This window comes from Mytilus californianus, unplaced genomic scaffold (assembly GCF_021869535.1).
Source record: "Mytilus californianus isolate M0D057914Y unplaced genomic scaffold, xbMytCali1.0.p SCAF_3, whole genome shotgun sequence".
NCBI classification, from domain to species: Eukaryota; Metazoa; Mollusca; class Bivalvia; order Mytilida; family Mytilidae; genus Mytilus; species Mytilus californianus.
Window position 1 is genome coordinate 76813062 of NW_026262679.1, and position 27664 is coordinate 76840725.

Sequence of the window (27664 nt, forward strand, 5' to 3'; positions counted from 1 at the left end):
AAGTTGTCCGGACTCTTTTGTTAAGGAAAAGTCTGATTTTCAAACAAGACCCATGAAGAAAGTTTCCTTCTAGATTTACTTGTGTCAATCAAAGAACCAATACTCCCCATATTACTTGCAGTGATTCTACTAGTTTATCAGGTAAGTTTTTTTATGCACCCCTCAACAAAATAGTCATCACCTTGTCTGTCCTTTCATTCAATGGAAATACAGCTACAGTAATTGTATGTACATTTTTACTAGCTGAACATAGCAACCTTGGTTTTGTTTCACTTGTAAAGAAAACCTTAGAATATGAGATAGATAAATTAATCAGTGACAGCAGCAGCAGTGCTATCTAATTGTATAAAGCTTGATATTTCAAAAAGTAGATGAAAAAGAGCTAGACAGTTCATTACTTGTAAATGGATGGTTTATGGTCAAAAGTTTACATCTGCAATATGTCACATTTTTTTTACACCTTTATCATGGTTCAATGACTACTAAAGTCAATGTTGAGATTTCATGCTTCTGTCAGTTTCTAAGCTGCTATAAGTAAAGGGTAAATTATATTTGGTTTACAGATTATTTTAAGGTGGTTGACCTGCCTCTTTATAGTTCGGTGTCAGAGCAACATAATGTTTCCATTCTTTGATCAGTTTCTAACTTCTCAGTTCAGGAAAACTATATTTGTTCATTTAAATCATAGTAAGGGTACATGTCCTTCAGACAGGGGTCACCTGACCTTATTTTCATAGTATCAATGACCAATGTTTAAGTTTTTCCTCTTTTAAGTCAGTTTCTCAATTAAAATAACAGGTCAAATTTATTTGGTTTGTAGAATTGTTGTAACATGTTCATGTCTTCACAGACCACCACACCACATTTGCATGGTTCAATGATGAAATAAAGTTTTTTGTGCTTGGGTCAGTTTCTCAATCGCTTTAAGTTACAAATCAACTATATGAATCTCTATCTAAGTTTCATCTTTTTCTGACAGGGGTCACCTGACCTTGACCTCATTTTTAAGGTTGAATGATAATTTTAAGTTTTTCTGCATAGGTTAATTTCTCTTACTATCAGCTCTATAGATTAACTATGATTGGTTTATATAATCATTACTGGGTATACATGACCTTGATCTGTTTTTTGTTCATTGATCAATATTATTTTCTTGGTGTGTAAAGTAAGAACTACAGATGTGTAGCTTCCCTTGAGGCAATGAGGCAACTGCCTCACCAAATTTTTTATCAATAAAAATAGAGAAGATAAAGATAGATAAAATATGTATCGTTTATTCAAATGTATAGAGTTGAGAGTGAAGATGTTTCAAAATATATGACTTCTTTATCCTTTATGCGAGTATTCCTTAATCAACTTAAAATCTAACGATTAATTATATTTCCTGAAATGACCAAGGTAGATACAGAATTCTGGTTTTAGAAACAGACAACATAAACCTTGTAACAAAAGTGGTTCAAACAAGAGGTCAGAATTGTGAAACTGACATGATGCTTGATTTTTGTTTACGTTTAATAGATTTGGTTATCAACAGACACTTGGCATTCCCATGGTAACTAACTGTTCTACCCTTTCACTGACATGTTCCTTGATTCATACATGTATGAGCTAGGCTTCATAGTTCAATCAGTTATATTATATCCATCCATGCATCTCGCAACATTATAAAGTTGCAAGACATGGTTGATCTTAAACTTGAACATCACAGAATCTGTACGAAAGCAAACTATGGGTGGTCAAGGTTGTGTCAGTTATATTTGTTCTGATCAGTCACTGTTTTGCTTTGAATACCAAAAATAAAATTTAATCAATAGAGCTGAACATCGATATATAAATCAATGCGTATCAGATCTAGAACACTTGAAACAAATCTGTCAGGGATCCATAGGGGGCCTTTTGGATGACAAAATCTCTGTACTTGTCAAACATGCTCTCCTTTCGCGGTTGCAGTCGAAATTCATGCTCATATACTGGACGACACACTCTGCAGAACCTTTACTATTGAATATGGTTAATTTTGTCTTGAAAAGGCATGAACAATTTTTCCCTTGATGTAAGGCAAACAACAATCAAACCTGTATAAAAATCTACTTTTTACATTTTTTTGTCACGTCAATAGCCATAACTGTTCATTTCCCACCCACATTACAGTCTTTGAACTGTGTCAGGCTTTGACTCCCAAGTATCAAATCGTTTGCATCACTAGAAATAAGGGTCAAGCTACGCCACTGAACTATATCTAAAAGATTGTCAACTATTCAGTTATAATCAAACTGGCCACAGTGTGTGCACCCTTGTTGGTATGTACCGTAGTTAGGATTAGTTACAAATATAGTTTTGGTTTCATTCCAGGTTGTCTATATTCTGACTGATTTAGGGCTTTTGGTTTTCATGTTCCAAATGTTTAGTGCATTTGGTGTTTTAAACTTTGATCTAAACTGTCCTGAATAATGGAGTCAGGTAGGGTGGCATGTCTTCCTTTGTACTGTTACCTATGTTAATAATCCAGCTCAGCATGTCAGTCAAGTACAAAACATGGTTCTTATTTATATCACATTAATATTTTCTTGTCCTGATATGCATGTAATATTTGGCACTGGACATTAAAACACCAATTCATCATGATGATCATCTCAAGTGTCCCTGAAGAAGGTTATTCCAGAAACTTGTGTTGTATTCTCTGTAATAATTTATATATACTTATAAATATCAATTGTCATCCTGATTAAATTCATTCAAAGCAGTATTGACTTATTACCATTCAAAGCTTCACTTTAGTCTTGGAAAAATGGGTATATATTAATGAGAAAATATAGGACATAATAAACAAATAAATGAGGAATGTGTCCATGGGACACAGATGATGCCCCCGCTTGCATATAACGTTATAAAGGCACATAACTCAAGAACTGTAAAAGTCACGATACCCAAATTTGGACTTGATCTGAGTTTTGTGGTAATAAGCATTGTTTATAAGTTTCATAACATTTAGTTGAGGCAAACTGAAGTTAGAGAACGGAAACGAAAAATTCAGCAATTTTTCCATTTGTAAAGGGGCATAACTCTAGAACGGTAAAAGTGACACCACCAAAATTCAAACTTGATCTGTGTTTTGTGGTAATAAGCATTGTGTATAAGTTTCATAACATTTGGTTGAGACAAACTAAAGTAAGAGAATGGAAAGGAAAAATTCAGCAATTTTTCCATTTGTAAAAGGGCATAACTCTAGAACAGTAAAAGTGACACCATCAAAATTCAAACTTGATCTGTGTTTTGTGGTAACAAGCATTGTGTATAAGTTTCATAACATTTGGTTGAGGCAAACTTAAGTAAGAGAACGGAAACCAATTTTGGGACATTCGTAGGTACAGACGGACAAGGGTAAAACTTAATGCCCCCTCCGCTACGGCAGGGGCATAAAAAAAAACTAGTTTTTATCTCACCTGTAACGAAAGTTGCGGAAGGCAAGACATAGGGATTGCTTCTCTGGCGATGACGACGACATCGTCAACAATTGTAAAGTTTTATGCTTTTAAAAAATAGTTTGATAGGAACTACTTGTGATAGATCATTGATATTTAATATAAAGTTACATTTAATACTATCAATACATATCAGTGTGATTGCTATTTTGAGGCCCTGCCCCTAGGTCATTGTCCAGTGACTTTGAATTAATTAGCAATTTTCAATGTTAAGTTTTATGCTTAAGTTAGTTTGAAAGCAACTACTTACAATAAACAACAATATTTTCTATGAAGTTACATTACTGTTTGTACATCTCAGTTTGTTAACCTTTTCAAGGACCTACCCACTAGTTCATGGTCCAGCGACTTTAAATTAATTAGCAATGTTGCTGGCCTTTTTCTGAATTCTATGAAGACAGGTTAGACATATCTCTGTGTCAGCAGATTATTATATTGCTGTATAAGGAAAACTATTTTTGTAGGGTTGCTGTCTTACTTACGTTTACCTTTATTCATATCCAGGTTGAAGGTATTCATCCAAAATTGTAACCGATGAAAACCTGCAGAATCCCACAGTATCATGACCACACATAAATAGAAATCAATATATCATTATTTATGTTTAATATCAAATAATCATTTATAATTAAAAATTATACATCATTAGAATCCCAAAATATTAGTTTCTGAAAGACCTCTCAGTAGCATGCTTAATGTAAATATATGGTTTCTGTATTTTGAGTTGCAATAACAATAATATATTGTCCTTGTTACATAGTAACTGATTCAATTTCATCTTCACACACGTACTGTATATCTTTTGTGGTTTTATCACTTTACTAAGGTAAATATGCATATGAATGACTATACAACGTACAGTTCAAGTCACATGGTGTCCAGAACAGATTGAATTCGATACAGACAGACTTCATAAAACTTTGTTTACATGGTTTTGTAATAGGTCAACAGAAATGGTTTCTGAATATAACACTTAAAAAAAAAAATTACCCCTTTTAACAAAACTTTGATACTTTGTACTAAAATGACTAAATATAAAATGAGGAAGATTGTAATAAGACTACTATAATTCTCACCACCTGAAACATTACAAGGTGAGATTCAAGTAAAATAAAAATATTATTAATTATGTGATTGTTCTATTATGAATTATGTAAATGAGGTAGGGTTATACATTTGGTTCATCAAGCATTGATAAAATAAAGCAAATTCAAAGCCTTATAAAACTATAAAAAAAATCATTTGGTTAAGCTAGACAGAAATGGTTCAATAATATGTAATAAGGCACATACGAGAAAAAGCAAAACTAAGTTTTGAACTATTTGAGGTTTTGCTTCGGAATGTTATATTCCATCCTTGCTAATACAATTTACAAAATTTTTAGATCTTAAAAGTCATACTTATTTCAAATTAGAATTTAAGCACAACTTATCATCTTTTTTTCCAACCAAAATTAAAATTTTATATTGTATACGGTTATTAAATTATAATAAACTAAATTTTGACCTTTGTATTTTATCTTTATGCTACAGAACAAGACCATTATTGTTTACTTCAAAGAATTTCATTCTCAACTTTCTATTTTTCAAATGAAATGCTGAAAACTGGGGTTAGTCTGATGACCAAAAAAAAATTTGTTTGTTTGTTTGTTTGGCCTACATAAATTTTTTTATAAGTACACTATTTCAAATAAGAATGTATCAAAATTTTTTTTTTTCTTTTACTATGTAACAATATCATTTATCAAATGAAAAGCCTATAAATACTTGGGTGGTTCAACGCAGCAATTTATTTGATAAAAATGCAAAATATAAAATTTCATTAAAACACATAGTGATCAAGAAAAAAACTATTTTCTAAATATGTGAAAAGTGAAAATACCCAATTTTCACCAATATCATAATGTTTACACATTTTCTTAAGGATTGTCAAAACTGGTGGTAGAGGAATGTTTAAGAGTACAAAAACTGACCAATGACAAGAACAAAATATACATAATGAACATAAAAATTAAAAATCTCTTTCGTATCGATCCTTTAGACATTTGAAAACTTGAATGTTTATCTGGATTGGGACTATTATACAATTGCTTGATCGTTTTGATTTGTAATTTTCTTTAAAAAAATACTTTGCTGTGTAAAAAACAGCAATAAAAATATTTTTTTCCTTCACTCACATGAAAATACTCCAAATGTGTGGCTTTCAGCATTAAATTTGACATATGTTTGATTTGATTTTACATCATATCATTTCATTACAATGATACTGAATCAATGTTGTAAACTATTAATTGTAAAAGATCTAATTTGACTCTCCTAGTCATCTGGATACATTGGACAGTGTATTTGTAGAATCAGTCCCTGTAGGGCCTGCTGCCTGGCTATCATCAGTACTATGATCGTCATAAACCACTACTTTAAATATAGGTCCTGACTGCAGTAAAACTTCGATAGCATCCTCACGATGAAGTTCTTTTAATTTCGAAATCAACTGACCGATGGTTGGATTAGTACACACCTTTGACCATTCCACTAACACTCTGTCCGTCTTACTTTCTATATTCCCGTCAATAGTATCTAAAACAGGAAGTAAATGTTCAAGACCTAACGACACTGCTAGAAGACACCAATCCCGACCCATCTTATCGACAGGATCAAGCACTTGAGCAAGGCGTTGTCTTGAGTGTATTGTTAAATGAGATACCGGTAAATCTACTCCGAGACAGATATTTTGGACTATTTCGTTTGAACCCATGCAAACAATGTCTGAGAATTCTTCTTGTTTTGAATCACACAGAGTCAAGCATGTTTTTTTCTCTAACTGCATCTTTATCATTTCCTTCGGTGAATATGCACGGACATTTCGATGGTGGTCCTTAAGTTCCTGACTACTAAGAATATGTCGTTCTGTACAAACTCCAGGACAAACATTAAGTATCACCTGTTCTACAACATTGATAAAATCCTCTAGAAAATAGAAAATTTGCGTTCTCTTATCATTCGGTCCTCTTACTTTGATTTCAATACAGTCAAACATTGGGTCCATACTTATCATTCCTTCTAAATCTGCACAACAGTATTTGGACCCATAATGCCACTGATACAACTCAGCCTCGGGATCTTCAGTCTCATGGAGAACAGTCCGTCTTAAAAGAACCTGTACCCTTGGAAACAAATGAACTAACTGGTTCACATAAAACGGACTTGACTGTATTCGGACCCCACCATATACACCGTCTCCAAACCTTTTGGTATCTCTCTGCCAGAGACCATTTAAAGTTTCTACAAAATTTAGACATGGGAATTCATATTCTATTTCTCCATCTGAGTCACACTGAGTACAAACTTCCAATGTTTCTAAAACTTGCAACAAGTCTAAGGCATCAGTCTCTGGATACATCAACTGGAAATCATCTACGGTAAAACAGCCAGTGATGCGAGACTGGATGATTTTCTCGTGTGAAATCAGATTTCCTATGATATCACTACCGAGCCAGTGTGGATTTAGTACAACGAGATCCTGGCCAGTATCACTTTCAAGGTAGATCACCTGAAATAAACAAGTGTACATTTGTAAATCACATTATTGGTGAACTTAACTCATGATAGGTATGACATGCTATTCCAAATCTATTCCAGGTGTCAAAGTTGGTTTTTGTTAAAAAATCACAAATTTTGAGCAAAAATACACTAATTTATTGAAACACGACGATATTAAAATGTAGAACATATCCTGATTTACTTCCTGGTGTAAACATTTTGGTGAAAATTGTTAACCCCATAATCATGTATTGCTTTGGTCGATTCAATACTAATTATTTGTTTTGTGTCTCACAGAAAAAATGTACAAGCAGGGTCCTTCCTGAAATGTCAGTTTTCTAATATGTATTGTTATTCAATAACAATAAACACAAAGTCATAATTCTAATATTGCCTTTAATAATGCAAAATCGGTATGTTGACCTCCAGGTAACTTTCTGTGTTCTGCGTCTTTTGGTTGCTGTCTCATTGGCAACTTCTGCTCATATCAAAATAAATCAAACAATTTCCCTGTGAGACAGTCTTCTTCTTTGGAAGAAGTTCACAGAATAAGTATCACTATATGACGATTTTATAAGATGTGGCCCAACAAACACTTTACCAATTTTTATCAATTATGGACTTTTGACGAGGTCCATATGTTATATATGGACCTGTTGAGATTATATTGACTGAGGATGAAGTCCGAGGTTCAATATAATCCAACTGGTCCATATATAACTTATTGACTGAGTGAAAGTCCTTAATTTATGTATAACATATGTAGTAGTGTTTTATGGAAATGGACTTTAATGTTTTTTCTATGTATTTTATATTGTATTATGCAAGATTTTTAATATTGACCAGCAATATAAATATATATATATAGGCATTTATATATTATATATATAAATAGAAACATAGTGTTTTTAAGATTTTTAATATTGACCGTCAATATATATATAAATAGAAACATAGCGTCCATATACTTAAATACCCTTTGAATCATATCATCGTAATAACCAATGAAAAAAGTTGAATGCAATGGTATACCATTGTAATTTTTGGTATTATGGCTCTTTGTTCATGTATCTTAATAATGCTTAGTTTCCCAAATAGAGGAACTTTGTGTTTGTATTTTGTGTCTGTTGTTCAAAGTTTTAATCATAAACACAATAACATGGTGTAGTGTGAGCCACTGCTCATTTAATTATATCCAGCTCTTGCCTTTGAGTCAATAAATACATATACACTGTTTCTGTAGTCTGGTTTACTGTTTGGTGATTACTGTTAACCCTATTTATGTATTATCAAACAATGTGGAGGCAGACAACAGAAAGTAGATAAGCACATATTTGAGCTTACCAATATCAAATCAATATTAAACCGGGTACCAAAGATCACCACCAAGCTATGACTTGTAGTAGTTGTTAATAAAAATGCAATAAAAATTGCTTAAAAAGACATCAAAGTTCAGAACATGTTTGTGCAGAACAGGAAGAAGATAATTGACAGATCTGAAAATATGTGTCACAGTATAACTTACCATTATGAAACATGTTAGGAAATAGGAATAAGATCTAATATGCAAGTACTGAGCAAAATATGAAAGGTATGTTTTGCAGATGAACATAGGTAACCAGTATAAAAATTCAGTATTACTAAATTTCATATAGACACCTTTCGAATTTATTCAGATATCATATTAAGAAGTTAAAGCGAAAACCCATCTATTCTTTAAACTTTTGTATGGGACACTCCCCTTGCTTATAATCTGTTCAGCTGCATTTTTTGTCTAAGCAATGTATTGTGTAGTTCAAGGGGAAAACTCACCTCTCCTGTAAACTGTAACTGTTTAACCAAATGCTTCATGTGTTCATCACCAGCCAATGGATTGACCTTTGCCCTCACATAATCAATAAACTGCTGCCAGGACAATACAGGAAATGATGAAGATGCTCGTCTCCATGACACTAGCTGCAACACCATGGCATCAAAAAATCTACTGGACTTTGGTAAATCCTAAAAAGAGCAGACATTAATGTAGCCTGTGTCTCTATACTCACATATGCTGCATTATTAATCTATACTTGTGTATTCAAAACCATAATTTGTGTGTTTACAACTTATCAAAATGATCACTCTTTTATCTTGTAAGTATTTCATATCAATTTCAACACAATCTTACATAACACAACAATTTTTTTTTAAATTTTCTTCAGGTCATGTAAACAAGTCCTTTAAAAATTTACTTTTATTTTAGAATTTACACTTATTGAAGTAAAGTGATGAATCGACAGCTATAAATATTTCATCTAAGCCAGGGGACACAATTTAAGTACACTTACTTTTGAAATTTGACCTTTTACCAAACACAGCTGATGTTTAATTGCTTTCATATCATGAGATGAGGCAGCATGAGCATCCATTATAAATATCCTGTCCACTAGCTCTATATCTGACCCAAACATCTCCTGGGCTCTGTTATATACTGTCCTTATATTGTCTGTGGCAGTATGCTCTCCTCTAGAATTCTTAGGACATCTCTCTTTGTCAGCATGTGTGGCTATCAGTAAGATCTTTGGTCTAACAGGCAGTCTTCCACTGTACCCTAAAATTAATTTCATAGACTATATATCAAGACAGATTGTTACTAAATCTATAACAAAATTGATAAGGGAAGACTTAGAGGTTATGTTTCCAGTATGGACATCAACATCTGTTAAACTTTGTGAATAGGTCACTTTAAGGGGAATCAATAATGGTAAGTCAATGACATTTAATATGCAGTTGTATAAGCATTGGCATGGAAATTATTTGGCTTCACTTCCTCAGTCACGGTCCTTGGACTTGAAATTTTGCAAAGTTCACATGTTAAGGTGTTGCCATTTTAATTTCAACATTTGCATTATACTACATGAATCAAAATTAAATACAGGTGGGACATATCTCTGTGTCAACAGATTATATCATGTTCATTTGTCTATTTTCAAAACAAATGATATTGAGTTACTTGTATTCTTGGACTATTTGATTGTTCAGTATTGTTTGCCTTTCAGTAATTGCGGATATACAATTGTTACAATCCCTTTTAAAGAAGTTGGTTCAGATACCAGAATTACCAGGTAATTCACAATTATTTTACCGCAAAATCCATTCACTTCTTTAAACTTATTTCTTAAAAATTGGTAAGTTCAAATTCAATATAATCATGAACTATTTCAAAATTTTAATGAGCTGAAATCAATAAAACAAGAGTGAAACAGTAAGATTCAGGCCATGTAACAGCTAGAATCTGGTTATGTAACAACTAGATTCAGGCCATGCAACAGCTTGATTCAGTCCATGCATCAGCTAGATTCAGGCCATGTAACAAAAAGATTCAGGTTGTGTAACAGCAAGAATCAGACCATGTAACAGCTAGATTCAGGTCATGTAACAGCTTAATTCATTTCAGGTAACAGCTAGAATCAGGTTTAGTTTCAACTAGATTCAGGCCATTAAAAACTAGATTCAGATTCAGGCCATGAAACAGCAAAATGCAGGCCATGTAACAATTAAATTCAGTTAGTAACTACTTTTAAACACTACTAACATGAAAATCCTAAATTCATTGCACCACTACACTTTAATCTAAAAACAACAAAAAAAGACCACCATTATTAGATTTTACACCAAAAACAAAGTACCTTTAATTACATCATAACTGGTATTTGTTTCATCTGAAATATCTGAATTCAAAGAAATGAGCTAATTTATATTTCTGATCATTCTTCTGTCTAAAATTCAAACTCTAAATTCTTTCTATGAATTTTTTCAAAAATCCCTCTAATTGAAATGACATATTGAGGATTTAAAAATTGTCATTTTCAATACAGATCGTTTATATGTAAAAAGCCTACTGTCGAAAATATTAAAATAACAAAGTTTAGAATTATCTAATTTTGTCAAATATACATAAAAACCAATTTAGGAATTCCCAAATTCTCTTGTTAACATTATTTGAAATATTACATAATACAATTATAGAAGTATAAAAAATAACTTTATTTTGAAAATGGAAAAGCTTATAATGACAACATCTAAGCTAACATCAAACATTAAGAGGAATCAAAATACCTAAATACTGGATTATTGCTGAAATAAAGATTTAAAGAATGAAAAAAAAACCAATGTAGGTTACATTGACCTTCTTTTGTTGGATTGTATCAAAACATCAAGTTATATATTTTCCTAAAACCAAACTTGCACATCTAACATAAGTAAAGAAGATGTGTAGTTTAACTTGGATATATGCTGGTAGGTTGCTTTGGTATCTAGTACCAATTTTTCGTGGATTTCATGGAATAGGCGAACTAGAAATTTAAATGTTCAAAAAAGGTACAAATTTCTTATAGGATTGCATGTAAAATTCCAATTTTACGTACAATCCTACAAGAAATTTGTACGTAGTTTGAAAACCATGACATCAAATATCAACGAAAATATGAGTTTTCTTCAATCCACGCAAAATCAGTACACATAAAAATAATGAATCCACAGTATCTTAAATGATGTACCTAGTATAAAGTATAAAATGTACATTAAAGTACCCCAATTTTTGACTTTTTCGCCTATTATATCTGTTTGTTTTGCTCACACATTGTTGTCAATATAATGGAATGCTATATGACTGTCATACAAGTGAGAGGTTTAGCTAGCTATAAAACCAGGTTTAATCCACCATTTTCTACATAAAGAAATGCCTGTACCAAGTCAGGAATATGACAGTTGTTTTCCATTCGTTTGATGTGTTTGAGCTTTTGATTTTGCCATTTGCTAAGGGACTTTCCGTTTTGAATTTTCCTTGGAGTTCGGTATTTTTGTTAATTTACTTTTTTCTTCTATAGACTGGAGGCTGTTAACACTTCCAAAGATGTCAACTTACTCTGATTAATATGACCGAAGATTACCTACTTTACTTATCTGAAACTAAATCTGAAAGATCACTTAGTATCTGAATTCAAATATAAAATCTAAATCATGAAGGCAAGAAATACAAGTCACAGTGACCTTTTTTGGCTACAGTTGTAAGCTCCCCCTGATGCATTTTACAAGTTAAAAAGTATTTCAGACCATGACAGCATACTTAAAGCATATATCTTTTTTGCTAATCAAAATTTACCTAATGGTAGTTGTGGCGAAATCCTGCCTTTAATGAACCCCAGCCAGAATATGACTTGGGCCACTTGCTCAGCAACATCATCACACAAGTTAAACATCACTATGTTTATACAGTTTGTATCTCCCATGAAATGGTCATATAACATGTAGTAAGGTTCATAACCAGAGAAATCCCATATACTCAGTTCTCCTATTCCTGTAAAATAAACAACATTAAGTAAGGTTCATAACCAGAGAAATCCCATATACTCAGTTCTCCTATTCCTGTAAAATAAACAACATTAAGTATGGTTCATAACCAGAGAAATCCCATATACTCAGTTCTCTTATTCCTGTAAAATAAACAACATTTAGTAAGATTCATAACCAGAGAAATCCCATATACTCAGTTCTCCTATTCCTGTAAAATAAACAACATGTAGTAAGGTTCATAACCAGAGAAATCCCATATACTCAGTTCTCCTATTCCTGTAAAATAAACAACATTAAGTAAGGTTCATAACCAGAGAAATCCCATATACTCAGTTCTCCTATTCCTGTAAAATAAACAACATTAAGTATGGTTCATAACCAGAGAAATCCCATATACTCAGTTCTCCTATTCCTGTAAAATAAACAACATTAAGTAAGGTTCATAACCAGAGAAATCCCATATACTCAGTTCTCCTATTCCTGTAAAATAAACAACATTTAGTAAGGTTCATAACCAGAGAAATCCCATATACTCAGCTCTCCTATTCCTGTAATATAAACAAAAGTAAGGTTCATGGGTTGGAAGATGAATTAATATTGTCATACTTTTCTCAATACTTAATCATCTAATCATTTATACATCATGACACAATAAATTTCAACAGAAATCATGAAGATAGTACTTTTACTGTTTTTGTTTGAATTTGTAAAACAATTACTACTTTTTTCCTTTCCTTCATGTCTGTCCTTCTTTAATAATAATGAGGGGCATCGGTGGCCGAGTGGTCTATGTAGTTCCACCACTGTATCACTAGACTGTCAACACTGAGGTTGTAAGTTTTAACCCCGCACATGGCAGGTGCATTTGACTCCAAACTTAATTGACTAAGATGTTTGGTTTTCCTGCCAAAAATCGTGGTTCTCTCCAGACTTCCATCACCAATAAAAACTGACAACCACGATACAGCCAATAGTGTCGAAAGTGGCGTTAAACACCAACAGTCAAATCAATCAATCAATCTTTAACTTATGATTTTTGATGCTCCATGGTATCTTAAATTCTATCAAAAATATACTTAAATGAAAGTATTTTATACAGTAATCAATGAGTGTTTTAATCAAAGACTTTGATATCATAACTCTGAAATGACAAAGGTCAAAATTGAAGAAAAAAATATGGGGCTATTACACAGCACTCCCTTATCAACTCTGTCAGATTGAAAGAAATCTGCCATAACATACCTAAGTGCAAGATATGTTTAACTGTCCATCTTTGTAGGTGGTACGAAAGCAGAAGAAAGAGACACAGAAAAAGTTTTGTCAGTAACACAGATAACGATACTGTAATGTTGGTTATAACATACCTGATATGTTTGTCTGTTGTACATTAATGCCCTTGGTGTATGTTGGATTACTGACACTATATGTCAATGGTATAGGAAGACTGTATTGTCGCGACAGCTTGCCATCTCTTCCTGAATACAAAATAAAGCACCAGTAGTATATTTCACACAATTATTTCATTCAAAAAAAACTTTCACCAATAATAAATTTTATTTTATTTTAATCTGAACCAAAATATATGAAGCAGAATTGATTTTTTCCTATAAAAGCAGAGGTCTTAAACTACAATCCACTTCTTTAAGTGAAAAATATTAATTTCTGCAAAAGAATCCTTGTATATCAGCAAAATACTTACTTAAAAGTTGCAGTGATGTCCAAGTATGTTATAATTGACAGTACTGGGGATATTTATAGACATCAGCATTTCTTATGCCTTTTTTGTAAGTTTATAAATTTCTCCTTTTTGAATAATCAGATAAAGTTGTCTCCCCTTAAGTTATCACAATATATTTACCTTTAGTTAAACTCGTAGCTGATTGGCTGGACAGTTTAGTAGATGACCTCCTGAAGAATCCAGAAAACATGCCACATTTCATGGACTCAATAAATGTAGTCTTCCCTACACCACTAGCACCAAATATTTTCAGTTTGATTCTAGATAATGCTTGAGGTAATGGCACCAACTGGCTTACATAGACCTCTCCTCTGTCCTGAAAGAAGATTAAACAATTTCTAAACTGATTCTTCAATGTTTATTTTTTAAGGTTTAACTGAAGGAGATTTTATGCTTACTTTGCTCATAATCTATGAATATTTTGAAATTCATTAATTTATTTTCTTTTTAAAAGTTACTTAAATAAACAGAATGAATATATAGTCCATTTTGTTACTCTGTACAGATCAATGATCCCCCTTTATTTAATACAATTATCACCCAGCCTTTTGACTTTACTGAGGATATCAGAGATGTCTATGTAAAGATTGTTGGGATTTCTACACACTGATATTAAAATGTGAACACTTTTGGCAAGTGAGCACAGCGAACGAGCAAAAAAGCCTCACATTGTGTAGAGTCACTGATATTTTACGATATCAATATGTAGAAAACCAGATCATCTGTTTATCTTTCAATTTCTGGTCTTTTTATCCACCCTTACAGTTTTTGACGTCATTAAGCTTGATAAAGTCTCCTTACATATTGTGATGTCACTGATAATGTCTGCTCATGTCTTAAAAGTCATGATACGAGAATTCTGGAGCGTTTGAGCAGTGATATAGGTGAAAGGAAGGACAATGAATATAATTATCACTCACCCCTTTGACTTTACTGAGGATATCAGAGATGTCCGTATAACCTTGAGCCAATGCCATTATTTCAGCTGTAACACCATCCTGTTAATTAATTATTTTCCATTGTAAACATAATGTATTATAAATCATATTAAAACTTCCATCAATATACCTTATTCTCATCAAAATCTCAATAAGTTATCAAAAAGCTTTCTTGAAATATCTATTCTATAAAATATAGATGCGTTATTGTTTAACAAAAATGCTCCCTATGTACAGTATATATTTCCAGGGTCAGTTTGCCAGTAAAAACATTCAAGATAAACACCTATCATTCTGTTTACATCAATAAAATATTCTTGGCAAACTCTTATTTTTTTTGGAGTATAATGCCAGAAAAACATTTTGACATTCATATGCAATTATGCCTGTTGCTACTATTTATTCATTCATCATTTACACACATAAAATACCTTGTAGTATAAGTCTGGATTAGCTCCCCTTAATAACAATGCCCTGACTATTTCTGAATGTCCATCTTTGCTTGCTATATGTAATGGTGTAAGTCCTACCTAAAAGCATTAAACAAAAAAAATATCTGAATTATTTTAAACAGATAGAGGCAAAATAATATCAAGAGTATCTTAATATCCTAATTTGATCACCAGGCAAAAATATGGCATTTTGATATATATATTTACCTTTTTCACTTTTTACCAAAAAAACATCTAACGTTCATAAAAATCATCATTAAAGGAAAATAGCTCAAGTACAGACCGAATGATGGTTTAAGTCATAAGCTTCTTTTTTTTTTATCTTGTATTGCAGATGACTTTGCTGTTCATAGTATTTTTTATCTTGTATTGCAGATGACTTTGCTGTTCATAGTATATGTCTATCAATTATACTTTTCAAGATAATTTTTAAAGACAATATTTACAACTTTTTTTTCACAAATTTAATATGCATCTTTACAAATCTACATATATATCTAGTTTTCATTTCAGAATACTTCAGACATAAAAGTGATCAATGCACTATTTAAAAAAATTTTTTAAGGTCAAGTTTAACACACCAAAGTTGTATGAAAAAACCTATAAAAAGCCATGCCATCACCCTTTTACTGTAAATTTAAGTTAGAAAAACAATGTATGTCAGGGTTTTAGTCTATATAGAAGAGAGAGGATATAATTACCTTATTGACAACATTAGGTTGACATCCGTAACCACACATCGTCTGAACCACTGCTGTCATACCTTCTTTTACAGCACAGTGTAAAGGGCTGTCACCAGACTCCTACAAAACACAAATAGTTTACTTTAAAACAACAATGATTCCATGATTCACACCTTTTGATAGGAGAGCCACACATGCCGTTTATTTCTCTATAAAACAATTAGTCTTGCAAAAATCGGAAAGCATGCACATAACATCTTACATATTTCATTACTGATTTTAAACTTTGCTCATATTTTAAGTGTAAGACTTGATAAATAATGAATTATTCTTGCTGATTTTTTCAATAAATTAGTTGACCTCTAGATTTCTTTTCGGTCTTTTGTGCTTTTATGTTGCTGTCTCATTTATATTATCCCCATATCTTCTTTCCTTCATAGTTTTAATTTGACTAAAGTTAAATGAAATCATTTATAAACTAAAGTGCAAGACACTAAGCTTTCATACTGTTTTAGATGAAAGCACTGAAAAAATTGCTTTGATGCCAACAGTACTTATCATTTACAATTAAGTTCAAAATTAGACTGATCATATGAGTGCATAAACTTTTTAAATATTTTTTGAATATTGGGCTGCCAAAAAATGAAAGAACTTGAAAATCATTAGTCGATTAAAGAAAGAAAATATGAATCAATTATTTTATTTAAAGTTTCTGATGTTAATAAGAGATTTATCAATCACCTTATCAGTTGTAAAAACTACAATGACATAATCCTCAAGCCTCAAAATAGAAAAAATAATTGTGAACTCATTCTACCCATTTTTCTTGATATAATGTAAAATTTATTTTGTTTTAAATACAATCTGCCTCAAAGTCAAATTGATTATACAAGTGGTACATGTTATCATTAATCATTAAACAATTGATTTGTTTGTTTTCATTGCTGTAGTTTTAAGGGTAGTGCTTATGAAATGTATTTATTCTCTTAACAATGTGTGAAGTTTTCAGTATGCTTGGAACTGAAGAGGGTATCTTCTCTAAAGTACATATTTACAGGTCAGAGATCACTAGCCAAGATCTATCATTCTCCAATGGAATTCATGGATTAATATTTACTACATTTCTTTTGAAAATAAAATAAATTTTAAAAATTCCAATCTGATTAAACACAGATCCTGTGTCCAACTTGACTATAAAGGCTTACAAGGCTTCCAAGATGGCCACCATAAGTGTTCCAAACTATCTGATAGGTGTTATATATATAACTGTTGTACCTTTTTCATTTTTCTGATATTTTGATTTTGATATTAATATACAAGTTTTGCCAAATTTTCCCTTTATATAAACCATACAGACCTTTTCTACAGTATCAATATTACATCCAGCATGAAGTAATAACATAGCTATGTTGCTGTGTCTACGGTTACAGGCCAAATGTAATGCTGTGCATCCCATCTGTAAAACAAATATTATAGAGTCAACAATAATCTCCTTAACAGAAAGAGTGAATGATAATCTGGCCAAAGTAAAAGGTTTCAGATAAACATCAACTTACACTTTAAATTTTGAAGCACCATCGTCCTGAATGAGCTTGGTTTCAAATTATTGTGGATTCATTTATTTTCGTGGATTGAGGAAAACTTGCATTTTCCAGGAATATTTGATTTCATGGTTTTGCCAAAGTCTGCGAACAAGTCTATAGAAAATTTGTAATTTGTTGAACATTTAAATTCCTGATCACCTCTATCCACGATAAATAATGAATCCAAAGTAAACTGTGTCTATAAAATGTGATGGCATACGGCAAATTTGACCATTATATAACTGACATATTGTTCAATCAAATTCAATCAATTAGCCTCAATTCTACTTTCAGTATAACCTTGTATATATTTCATCCTTAAAAATGAAGTACTGTAAATTAGTGAATGTTTTTCTTTGCAAAAAATGTGCAGGATAGGTTTTGAAAAAATAATTAGCAGCTGCGTCAAGAGCACAGATTATTGTGTACATTGAAATTGATGCATCATTAAAATGAGATATTAAAAAGGCATATAATCAGAAGCAAATAAATTAGCTCTTTTAAAATATCACAAGGATACCCATAGGCATATAAATATTGTGTCAAAAATGATTGTTAAAAGTCCCCTAACACACAACAACACAAGAAATTTTCAAAATCAAAAGCCAGTCTACATTGATCAATCCCAACAAAAGTTTTAAGTTTGTAGTAAGCATACTAGAACTAGTGCATGACATTTAAAAAATGCCTTTTATTTATCTGACCATCAAAGGTACATAACTCTGGAATGAAATATCGGAAATTTAAAAAATAAAACAGCGTGTCATGTTCATCAACTCCATAAATTCCGATAATTATGTTAAGTTCCCAGTAAATTAATCCAAGCAGCAAACTTAAGTTATGGTACAACATCTGAATTTTTTTTACTTAAATCTGACAAAGTCTTGAAACCTATAACCCTCCCTGATAATCCCATGATTTGGACTTTTATTTACTTGTCTATCTGGTTAATGCAAGCACCTCTTCTAAGTATGCTCTGACCATTCCTGATGACCCCTTAGCCTGATTTTTTCATACCTTGTCTATCTGGTTGATTGGAGCACCACTATCTAACAGGGTTTTCACACTGTCTAGGTATCCCCTTGCTGCGGCACAATGTAATGATGTTTCTCCATCCTACGAACAAACAAAAAACGTTATATCAAATAATTAAAACAAAAAACAAGTTTCATCTTAGCTTAAATTGTTTCTATACAAAATAGCCCATGACTGATGTAAAATGTTTCTTTAATATATATTTTGCGTTACAACTATAAATGTCTGTTCCTATGTGGATTACATACATCACAATATAAAACCATTTTTTTCTCAAAATAAAAAAAAACATGATGACAAATCGTAGCATAAGAAAACAAAGTAGAAGTGGTAAGGTGAACCTAAGCTCCCAACACTGCAAATTGTATGATGGCTCATAGAAAACCCGGAAATTGCTGAACCTGACTTGGAGCAGCAGGTTTCTATCTTGAAATCATAAAAGATCCTTTTTCAAGTATATAAATCATTCATCGTTTGATTACTTATTCATTTTACTCCACGAATATGTGACTTATATTCATATATGTAAGATTTCTTCCTCTTCCTTTTTTTCCATAAAAGTTTCATTTTAATTTAGCAAGGGAATCTCAAGATTTCATCTGTGAAGTATTTGTTTAAGATCCTGAACAGATGGACGGAAGTATAAATGGACAAAGCAGCTACTATAAGCTCCTCATATAATCTTCTGGGGGTAGCATAAAAACAAGCATATTCTTTTGAAATAAACATGAAAAGTGACACAGGTGTATGTATCGTCTGAATAATACACATTGTCATCCCTGTTCTAGACTTGCTACATGTCTCTTCCTTATTTTTTTTTTTTAAAAGTTTAATTCAGTATACTGGCAGTTTTCAGTAAACATATAAATTAGTAAGAAAGAAATAAAAGAAAGGGAATTGTAGCAAGTCTATCCCTGTTCCTATTTTCTAACATTTATGTTGGAACGTTTTCCCACTTCCATCTAATTCTTGCCATCTTTTCATATAAGTATAAGAACCTTGTCACATGATTAGGATGATATTGATCATTAGACTAATGAACAAATTTTATACAAAATTATACAAACTAAATATTTGTATGTAAGTGTTTTAGTAACTACCTTATTCTGTTTGTTAAGATCAGCTCCACCAGAAGACAGAGAAGCTACAATCTGATTAAACCCGTGCCAGGCAGCACTGTGTAAGGCAGTATCACCTAACTAGATATATAAAACAAAAGTTAATATGTCAGCTAAAAAGTTAATATGTCAGCTAAAAAAGATAAAAGGTAAAAAGAGTGAAAGAAATAAAAGTGTATTAGTTCAATAGACTTCAAAATGGGTACCACAAAGGGCTTCCAAAACGGCCATATTTGCCAGACAATCTGTTCTTTCAATAAATGTCCAGAACCAGTAACACTGAAATGAACCTATACAAAAGTTCATGTGATAAAGAGAAAAAAAAATTCATTTATTAAGACCATATCCTTACACTTGATCCCCTATCATTGCGACCTAGATTGGCCTGAATGCCTCAAGTTGCAAAAGCAAAAGAGATTAAAAGTTGTTGTAAAAAAAAATGTCTGGCTGGCTCAATTTTGTTTTGGAAGCCTTGGTACTATGTGTATAATATTTAATTAATCTTGTTTCAAATGTGTTAATCAAAATTTTGCAACAAGGATTTTAATCATGATTTTAATATAACACTCTTCTTTGTAAACTAAGCCATGTATTAATTCAAACAACACATATGATATATGTGCACAACGTCACAATTAAACAAGTGTTTGGTATAAAGATATGGACAAATATCATCAGTATTATTGTTAAGATGAGCATGAAATAATAATTTTTTAAACAACGATACTGATGAACATGTATGTAGCTAAAAGAGTCAAAACAAGTCAGTTTGGAAAGACATGCTGAAAACTTCACTAAAAATTGTATGATTCATCTTTTACATATTTACCTTTCATTTGAAAAGTCTTAATAAGTGTCACAGTTTAGGTTTATCTCTATTCATCATTTATATTTTTTCTGCAGATAAATATTTTTTTTTTTATAACACCAAAATGAAGGTTTTCAGCATGTATTTTCAAATCAAAGGACACCAGGTCTACTGCTATAAGTTTAATGAAGCAAATAAAAATTGTTATGAAGTAAAATGTATATAAAGAAAATGACAGGACTTACCGTATCTTGCAGGTTCAGGTCAGCACCTTCAGACACAAGATAAGCAATAACAGCCGAATGTCCATACCGAGCTGCTACATGTAAGGCAGATTCTCCAGACTATCAAATATACAGAAAATCATTCAAAACTTTAAACTTATTAATTTTTTCAAAGATTATAGCACATTAACTAATGTGATTTCAAAAATTAAAAATAAATAAGCTGCCATAATTTATATAAATTCATCATGGCATTTATAAAATCAAATAAAACATTTCAAACAAATTTCCCAAAACTTTGACAGAAGAAAGCACAATGGTTTTAAAAAATAAATGGGGAATGTGTCCATTGGACACAGATGATGCCCCCTGTTGCATATTACGTTATAAAGGGACATAACTCAAAAACTGTAAAAGTGACGCTAGCCAAATTTGTACTTGATCGGAGTTTTGTGGTAATAAGCATTGTTTATAAGTTTCATAACATTTAGTTGAGGCAAACTTAAGTTAGAGAACAGAAACGAAAAATTCAGCAATTTTTCCTTTTGTAAAGGGGCATAACTCTAGAACGGTAAAAGTGATGCCACCAAAATTCAAACTTGATCTGTGTTTTATGGTAATAAGCATTGTGTTTCATAACATTTGGTTGAGGCAAAATAAAGTTAGAGAACGGAAACCAATTTTGGGACGTACAGACAAGGGTAAAACTTAATGCCCCCTCTGCTATGGCGGGGGCATAAAAATAATAAAAATAAAATATGAAAGTAAGGATGTTCGCTCTTCTTCTTTTTCATTTTTTGTGAGATAATTATAATCCTCTGGATTTATCCATGTAGTGCCATAAAACATTTTGCCCACTAACCCCTACTTTTCTTTTCATAATTAAATTACATATACCGGTAGATTAAAAAGTCGTTTTTTTAAATCTTATAAAATCCCTGTCATTTTTTCATAGTTTCTGAAAGAAAAAAGTGCCAATGTCAAATGTATAATAAAATGCTTTGCTGGGCGCAGCTTGATACGACCGCAGAGGTCGAACCCTGAACAGTTGGGGCAAGTATGGACACAACATTCAAGCTTGATACAGCTCTGAATTTGGATTGTGATTAAATATTTGACACAGCATAGGTTTCTGACACAGAAAGAATGTGGTCTAAGAACTTCAATTTTTTTGATTTACCTATTATGGTCCAATGTCCAAAATCAAAATACATGGTTAGATTCAGCATATCAAAGAACCCCATATATTCAATTTTTGTTGAAATCAAACAAAGTTTAATTTTGGACCCCAACTTGGACAAACTTGAAAACTGGTCCCATAATCAAAAATCTAAACACATGTTTAGATTCAGCATATCAAAGTACCCCAAGAATTCAATTTTTGTTAAAATCAAACTAAGTTTAATTTTGGACCCTTTGGACCTTAATGTAGACCAATTTAAAAAACGGGACCCAAAAATAAAAATCCAAAAACACGGTTAGATTTGGCATATCAAAGAACCCCAATAATTCAATTTTTGATGAAATCAAACAAAGTTTAATTTTGGACCCTTTTGACCTCAATATGAACCAATTTGATAGCAGGCCCACAAAATAAAAAATCTAAATACATGGTAAGATTCAGCATATCAAAGAACCCCATATATTCAATTTTTGTTGAAATCAAACAAAGTTTAATTTTGGACCCCAATTTGGACCAACTTGAAAACTGGGCCAAAAATCTAAAATCTAAATACATGTTTAGATTCAGCATATCAAAGAACCCCATATATTCAATTTTTGTTGAAATCAAACAAAGTTTAATTTTGGACCCCAACTTGGACCAACTTGAAAACTGGTCCCATAATCAAAAATCTAAACACATGTTTAGATTCAGCATATCAAAGAACCCAAAAAATTCAAATTTTGTTAAAATCAAACTAAGTTTAATTTTGGACCCTTTGGACCTTAATGTAGACCAATTTAAAAAACGGGACCCAAAATTAAAAATCTAAATACACGGTTAGATTTGGCATATCAAAGAACCCCAATAATTCAATTTTTGATGAAATCAAACAAAGTTTAATTTTGGACCCTTTTGACCTCAATATGAACCAATTTGATAGCGGGCCCACAAATAAAAAATCTAAATACATGGTAAGATTCAGCATATCAAAGAACCCCATATATTCAATTTTTGTTGAAATCAAACAAAGTTTAATTTTGGACCCCAATTTGGACCAACTTGAAAACTGGGCCAAAAATCTAAAATCTAAATACATGTTTAGATTCAGCATATCAAAGAACCCCATATATTCAATTTTTGTTGAAATCAAACAAAAAAAAAGTTTAATTTTGGACCCCAACTTGGACCAACTTGAAAACTGGGCCCATAATCAAAAATCTAAACACATGTTTAGATTCAGCATATCAAAGAACCCCAAGAATTCAATTTTTGTTAAAATCAAACTAAGTTTAATTTTGGACCCTTTGGACCTTAATGTAGACTAATTTAAAAACGGGATCCAAAATTAAAAATCTAAATACACGGTTAGATTTGGCATATCAAAGAACCCCAATAATTCAATTTTTGATGAAATCAAACAAAGTTTAATTTTGGACCCTTTTGACCTCAATGTGGACAAAGTTGATAACGGGGCCCAAAAATCAAAAATCTAAATACATGGTTAGATTCAGCATATCAAAGAACCCCATATATTCAATTTTTGTTGAAATCAAACAAAGTTTAATTTTGGACCCCGATTTGGACCAACTTGAAAACTGGGCCCATAATCAAAAATCTAAATACATGTTTAGATTCAGCATATCAAAGTACCCTAAAAATTCAATTTTTGTTAAAATCAAACTAAGTTTAATTTTGGACCCTTTTGACCTTAATGTAGACCAATTTGAAAACGGAACCAAAAATTAAGAATCTAAATACACGGTTAGATTCGGCATATCAAAGAACCCCAATAATTCAATTTTTGATGAAATCAAACAAAGTTAAATTTTGGACCCTTTGGACCTCAATGTGGACCAATTTAAAAACGGGGCCCAAAATCCAAAAACTTAATACACGGTTAGATTCAGCATATTAAAGAACCCCAAGAATTCAATAATAAAACCCCATTGAAATTGATCAAGAAATAAGCAATTTATACGAAGTATCTTCTTTTGCACAATACTGTGCAATTGAATATTTCTTGCTATTGTGCAATACTGTACAATTGACAATTTCTTGCTATTGCGCAATATTGTGCTATTGGATATTTCTTGCTATTGCGCAATACTGTGCAATTGAAGATTTCTTGCTATTGCGCAATACTGTGCAATTGAAGATTTCTTGCAATTGTGCAATACTGTGCAATTGAAAATTTCTTGCTATTGCACAATACTTATTATATAATAATTTACACATCCTGTTTGGTGTGTATCTCCTACCATATCATTATTATTTGCTTTTAAATATTAATCAGAAATAACCAACTTAAAATGGAAAATTTTAAAAGAAAAAAAAAAGGAAAAAAAGAAAAAAAAAGAAAAAAAAAAATCCCCCCCCCCCCCAAATTTTTTGAACCCCCTTATGATTCATCACCCCCAAACTCAATCCCAGCCTTCCCTTTGTGGTATGGTACCTTGCAGTACAATTTCAGAGAGATCCATACACTTGAACACAAGTTATTGTCTGGAAACTAGAAAAATGCTTATTTTTGGCCCCTTTTTGGCCCCCAATTCCTAAACGTTTCGGGCAATTACCCCCAAACTCAATTCCAGCTTTCCCTTTGTGATATGGAACCTTGTAGTACAATTTCAGAAATATCCAAACACTTACACACAAGTTATTGTCATGAAACTAGAAAAATGCTTGTTTTTTGCCCCTTTTTTGGCCCCTAATTCCTAAAATTTTGAGGCAATTACCCCCAAAATCAATTACAGCCTTCCCTTTGTGATATGGAACCTTGTGGTACAATGTCAGAGAGATCCATACACTTACACACAAGTTATTGTCTGGAAGTTACAAAAATGCTTATTTTTGGCCCCTTTTTGGCCCCTAATTCCTTAACTGTCTTACCATAACCCCCAAAATCAATCCCCACCTTCCTTTCGTGGTATTGAACCTTATGGTAAAATTTCATGGAGATCCATTCACTTAAACTAAAGTTAGAGTGCGAAAACCAATGTGTCTTCGGACGACGCCAGACGACGACGACGACGACGACGACGACGACGACGCCAACGTCATACCAATATACGACCAAAAAATTTTCAATTTTTGCGGTCGTATAAAAATCTAGAAAAATTCATTTCCCGCCAAATTTTTTATGGCTTATATTTCAAAAACAAGGGCACAGACCTAAAACTTTTTCTGCTTTTTAAGTTCTGTTATTTATATACTATCAATTTATGATAGTCTTTTAAAAAGCTTGTTATCTTGAAACAGAGTAGAGAACATCCGTAAGAACTGAGGTAGTTATAGAAAACAGCTGGTTCCCTTGAACATGAATTTTTTAAAGATACTTTCCACAGTCATTCTAACATAAAAATGAATATCTTATATATCAAAAAAAAATAAAATCACAAAAATACTGAACTCCGAGGAAAATTCAAAAAGGAAAGTCCCCAATCAAATGGCAAAATCAAAAAAACAAACACATCAAACGAATGGATAACAACTGTCATATTCCTGACTTGGTACAAGCATTTTCTTATGTAGAAAATGGTGGATTGAACCTGGTTTTAAAGCTAGCTAAACCTCTCACTTGTATGACAGTCGCATCAAATTCCAAAACATCAAAAAATTTCAAAATTCAAAACACATGCTCAATGTTGAACGGATTTATGTTTGCATCCCCGAAATGCATATGCTAACAAACTATATTCCTCTATGTCCTGTAGTGTCTTAGATCTAGACCTTAATGAGTAACTTAAACTTATAAGTCATGGTAACCCAATGTTCGTAAAGAACCTTTGTTAAATCCAAGATACATGCACAACTCTTTTCTCTTTGAAATGGTGCTGCTATGACCTTGATATTGTAACACAAACCTAACCAGAGTCATCCATAATAAATTACAAATTTACACAGTAAAGGCAATTCTAATACAGATAGCTCTCAGAATATTATCATCCTTAAAAGTTGCAAACAGTCATATATTGATAGTTGGTCAATTCTGTATGCTATAAGATTTTGGAATTTACCTTGTTTTGTGTGTCGAGAGAGACATTTTCTTCTTTAAGGTACTTTATGACTTCCTGTTGTCCTTGTCTTGCTGCCCAGTAAATCAAACCATCTACATTCTGAAATATATATTCAAATTATTAAAGGTGAAAGTTTAGGACTGTTTGGTTTTCTTGATTACTTGTTAAAAGTCTTCAGGGGTTAAGAATGTGTTTTGAGCACTTACATCTATTCTTGACCTCAAATTGTCTTTCTTATTTTTATGTGAACTTCATGGGTGACTGTCTCATTGATGAATATAATTCCCTTCATCTACTTTCACTTATATGGCCTAGTTTTATTATACGGTGTAACAATGGCTAAAATACATTTTCAATAAGGCGCTTGTACAATTGTAAGAAACAGCTAGTAAACCTTGCTAAATTTGTATAGAGAGCTGAAAACCAATTTTATATTGCTATCTACTGAGAAATACATTGGAAAGCTAATAGTTTTAAAAACTGTCAAACCTAAAAATTAAACTTTACAAAAGTCATTAAAGCATAAATAAATAGGTAATAGTGACCCAATTCTTAATGGATCATCAGAACCATTGAAGATGTACTCACACTTTGACTTGAGTTGCAGACTTATAGGTAAAAATTATCAAAAACCCACTAAAAATGTACCTTTTTTCAAAGGCCTTCCAATCAAAGAAATCATCTAATTGTGGAATTGTTCTTAACCACAAAAATATTTTGCAGAGTCTATCAATACAGATGTATATTATTTTATGTTGATAAGCAGAATCTGGATTGTGGAAAAATGCTGTATTTGAAAAATTTTCATTTTTTTAAAATCAAATCAACAATCTGTTTCTAATGTTTTTTTTTTCACCTTTTAACAGGAACTGCTTGTCTAGCAATGGGTAACAAGATCAGACTCTGATGTAGTCAACTATTTAAGAGTGTAAAGAAAAGTAAGATTTTTTTCATCATAATGCAATCAGCATGTTACCTGTATCAATCATCAAAGCTACTTGAAGATAATTAACAGGTATAAATTACTTTGTATATCATCCTTCATCGTCTATTTGTGAGATGTTGCATCTATTTGTGAGAAGTTGTGAATCCACCCATTGATAAATACTTCTTAATGTTAACATACTCAATGAACCTATCATGTAATTTACAAAGACAAATATCTGGTATTTCTGACTCACTTAATCTAAAATTAACACATTTTCTGTTTGGTTCACAACTAAGAGATTCACTAATGGAAGACTTGTACATTAAAGACTTTTAAATTTGTGCACTTTACCATACATTTCCTATGTCACAATACTTATGTTTATGATTGTTCATTGACGTTATTTACGCCAATTGACCTTGGGTCAACCTGTGTAATTCATAAGAAAAAAGCAACTAGAGATTGGTCCATTTAAAGAGAAGCACTAAAAAGGATATACTGAGAAATGAGCTAATAAAAATTTATACCCTTCTTGCTCAAAACTAAAAAAAAATGTTCAGTAAAGAATGACAGTTCTGTCATGAGTACCCAATAAAAAATCGGAAACAAAGGTTCAGGGGT

The 27664-nt window shown here is 31.8% G+C and overlaps 1 protein-coding gene across 7 annotated transcripts in view; it reads right to left on the reverse strand.

The window, feature by feature from the left end:
* Nucleotides 1-4071: 4071 nt before the first annotated feature.
* LOC127733238 (death-associated protein kinase 1-like) overlaps nt 4072-27664 on the reverse strand; it is a 90174-nt gene continuing 66581 nt past the window's right edge. For 6 of the 7 annotated variants that reach the window (XM_052242547.1, XM_052242546.1, XM_052242550.1 and 3 more), the window contains 14 exons: nt 26116-26214; nt 20956-21054; nt 19885-19983; nt 18767-18865; nt 17524-17622; nt 16185-16286; nt 15463-15561; nt 15014-15091; nt 14214-14409; nt 13720-13830; nt 12165-12359; nt 9349-9611; nt 8834-9022; nt 4072-7031 (listed from right to left, as the gene is read on the reverse strand). In XM_052242547.1, coding sequence (XP_052098507.1) covers nt 5802-7031; nt 8834-9022; nt 9349-9611; nt 12165-12359; nt 13720-13830; nt 14214-14409; nt 15014-15091; nt 15463-15561; nt 16185-16286; nt 17524-17622; nt 18767-18865; nt 19885-19983; nt 20956-21054; nt 26116-26214 — 2958 coding nt within the window. In that variant the 3' untranslated portion in view covers nt 4072-5801. The remainder of the gene's footprint in view (nt 7032-8833; nt 9023-9348; nt 9612-12164; nt 12360-13719; nt 13831-14213; nt 14410-15013; nt 15092-15462; nt 15562-16184; nt 16287-17523; nt 17623-18766; nt 18866-19884; nt 19984-20955; nt 21055-26115; nt 26215-27664) is intronic. The other variant, XM_052242549.1, reaches the window with a different exon arrangement.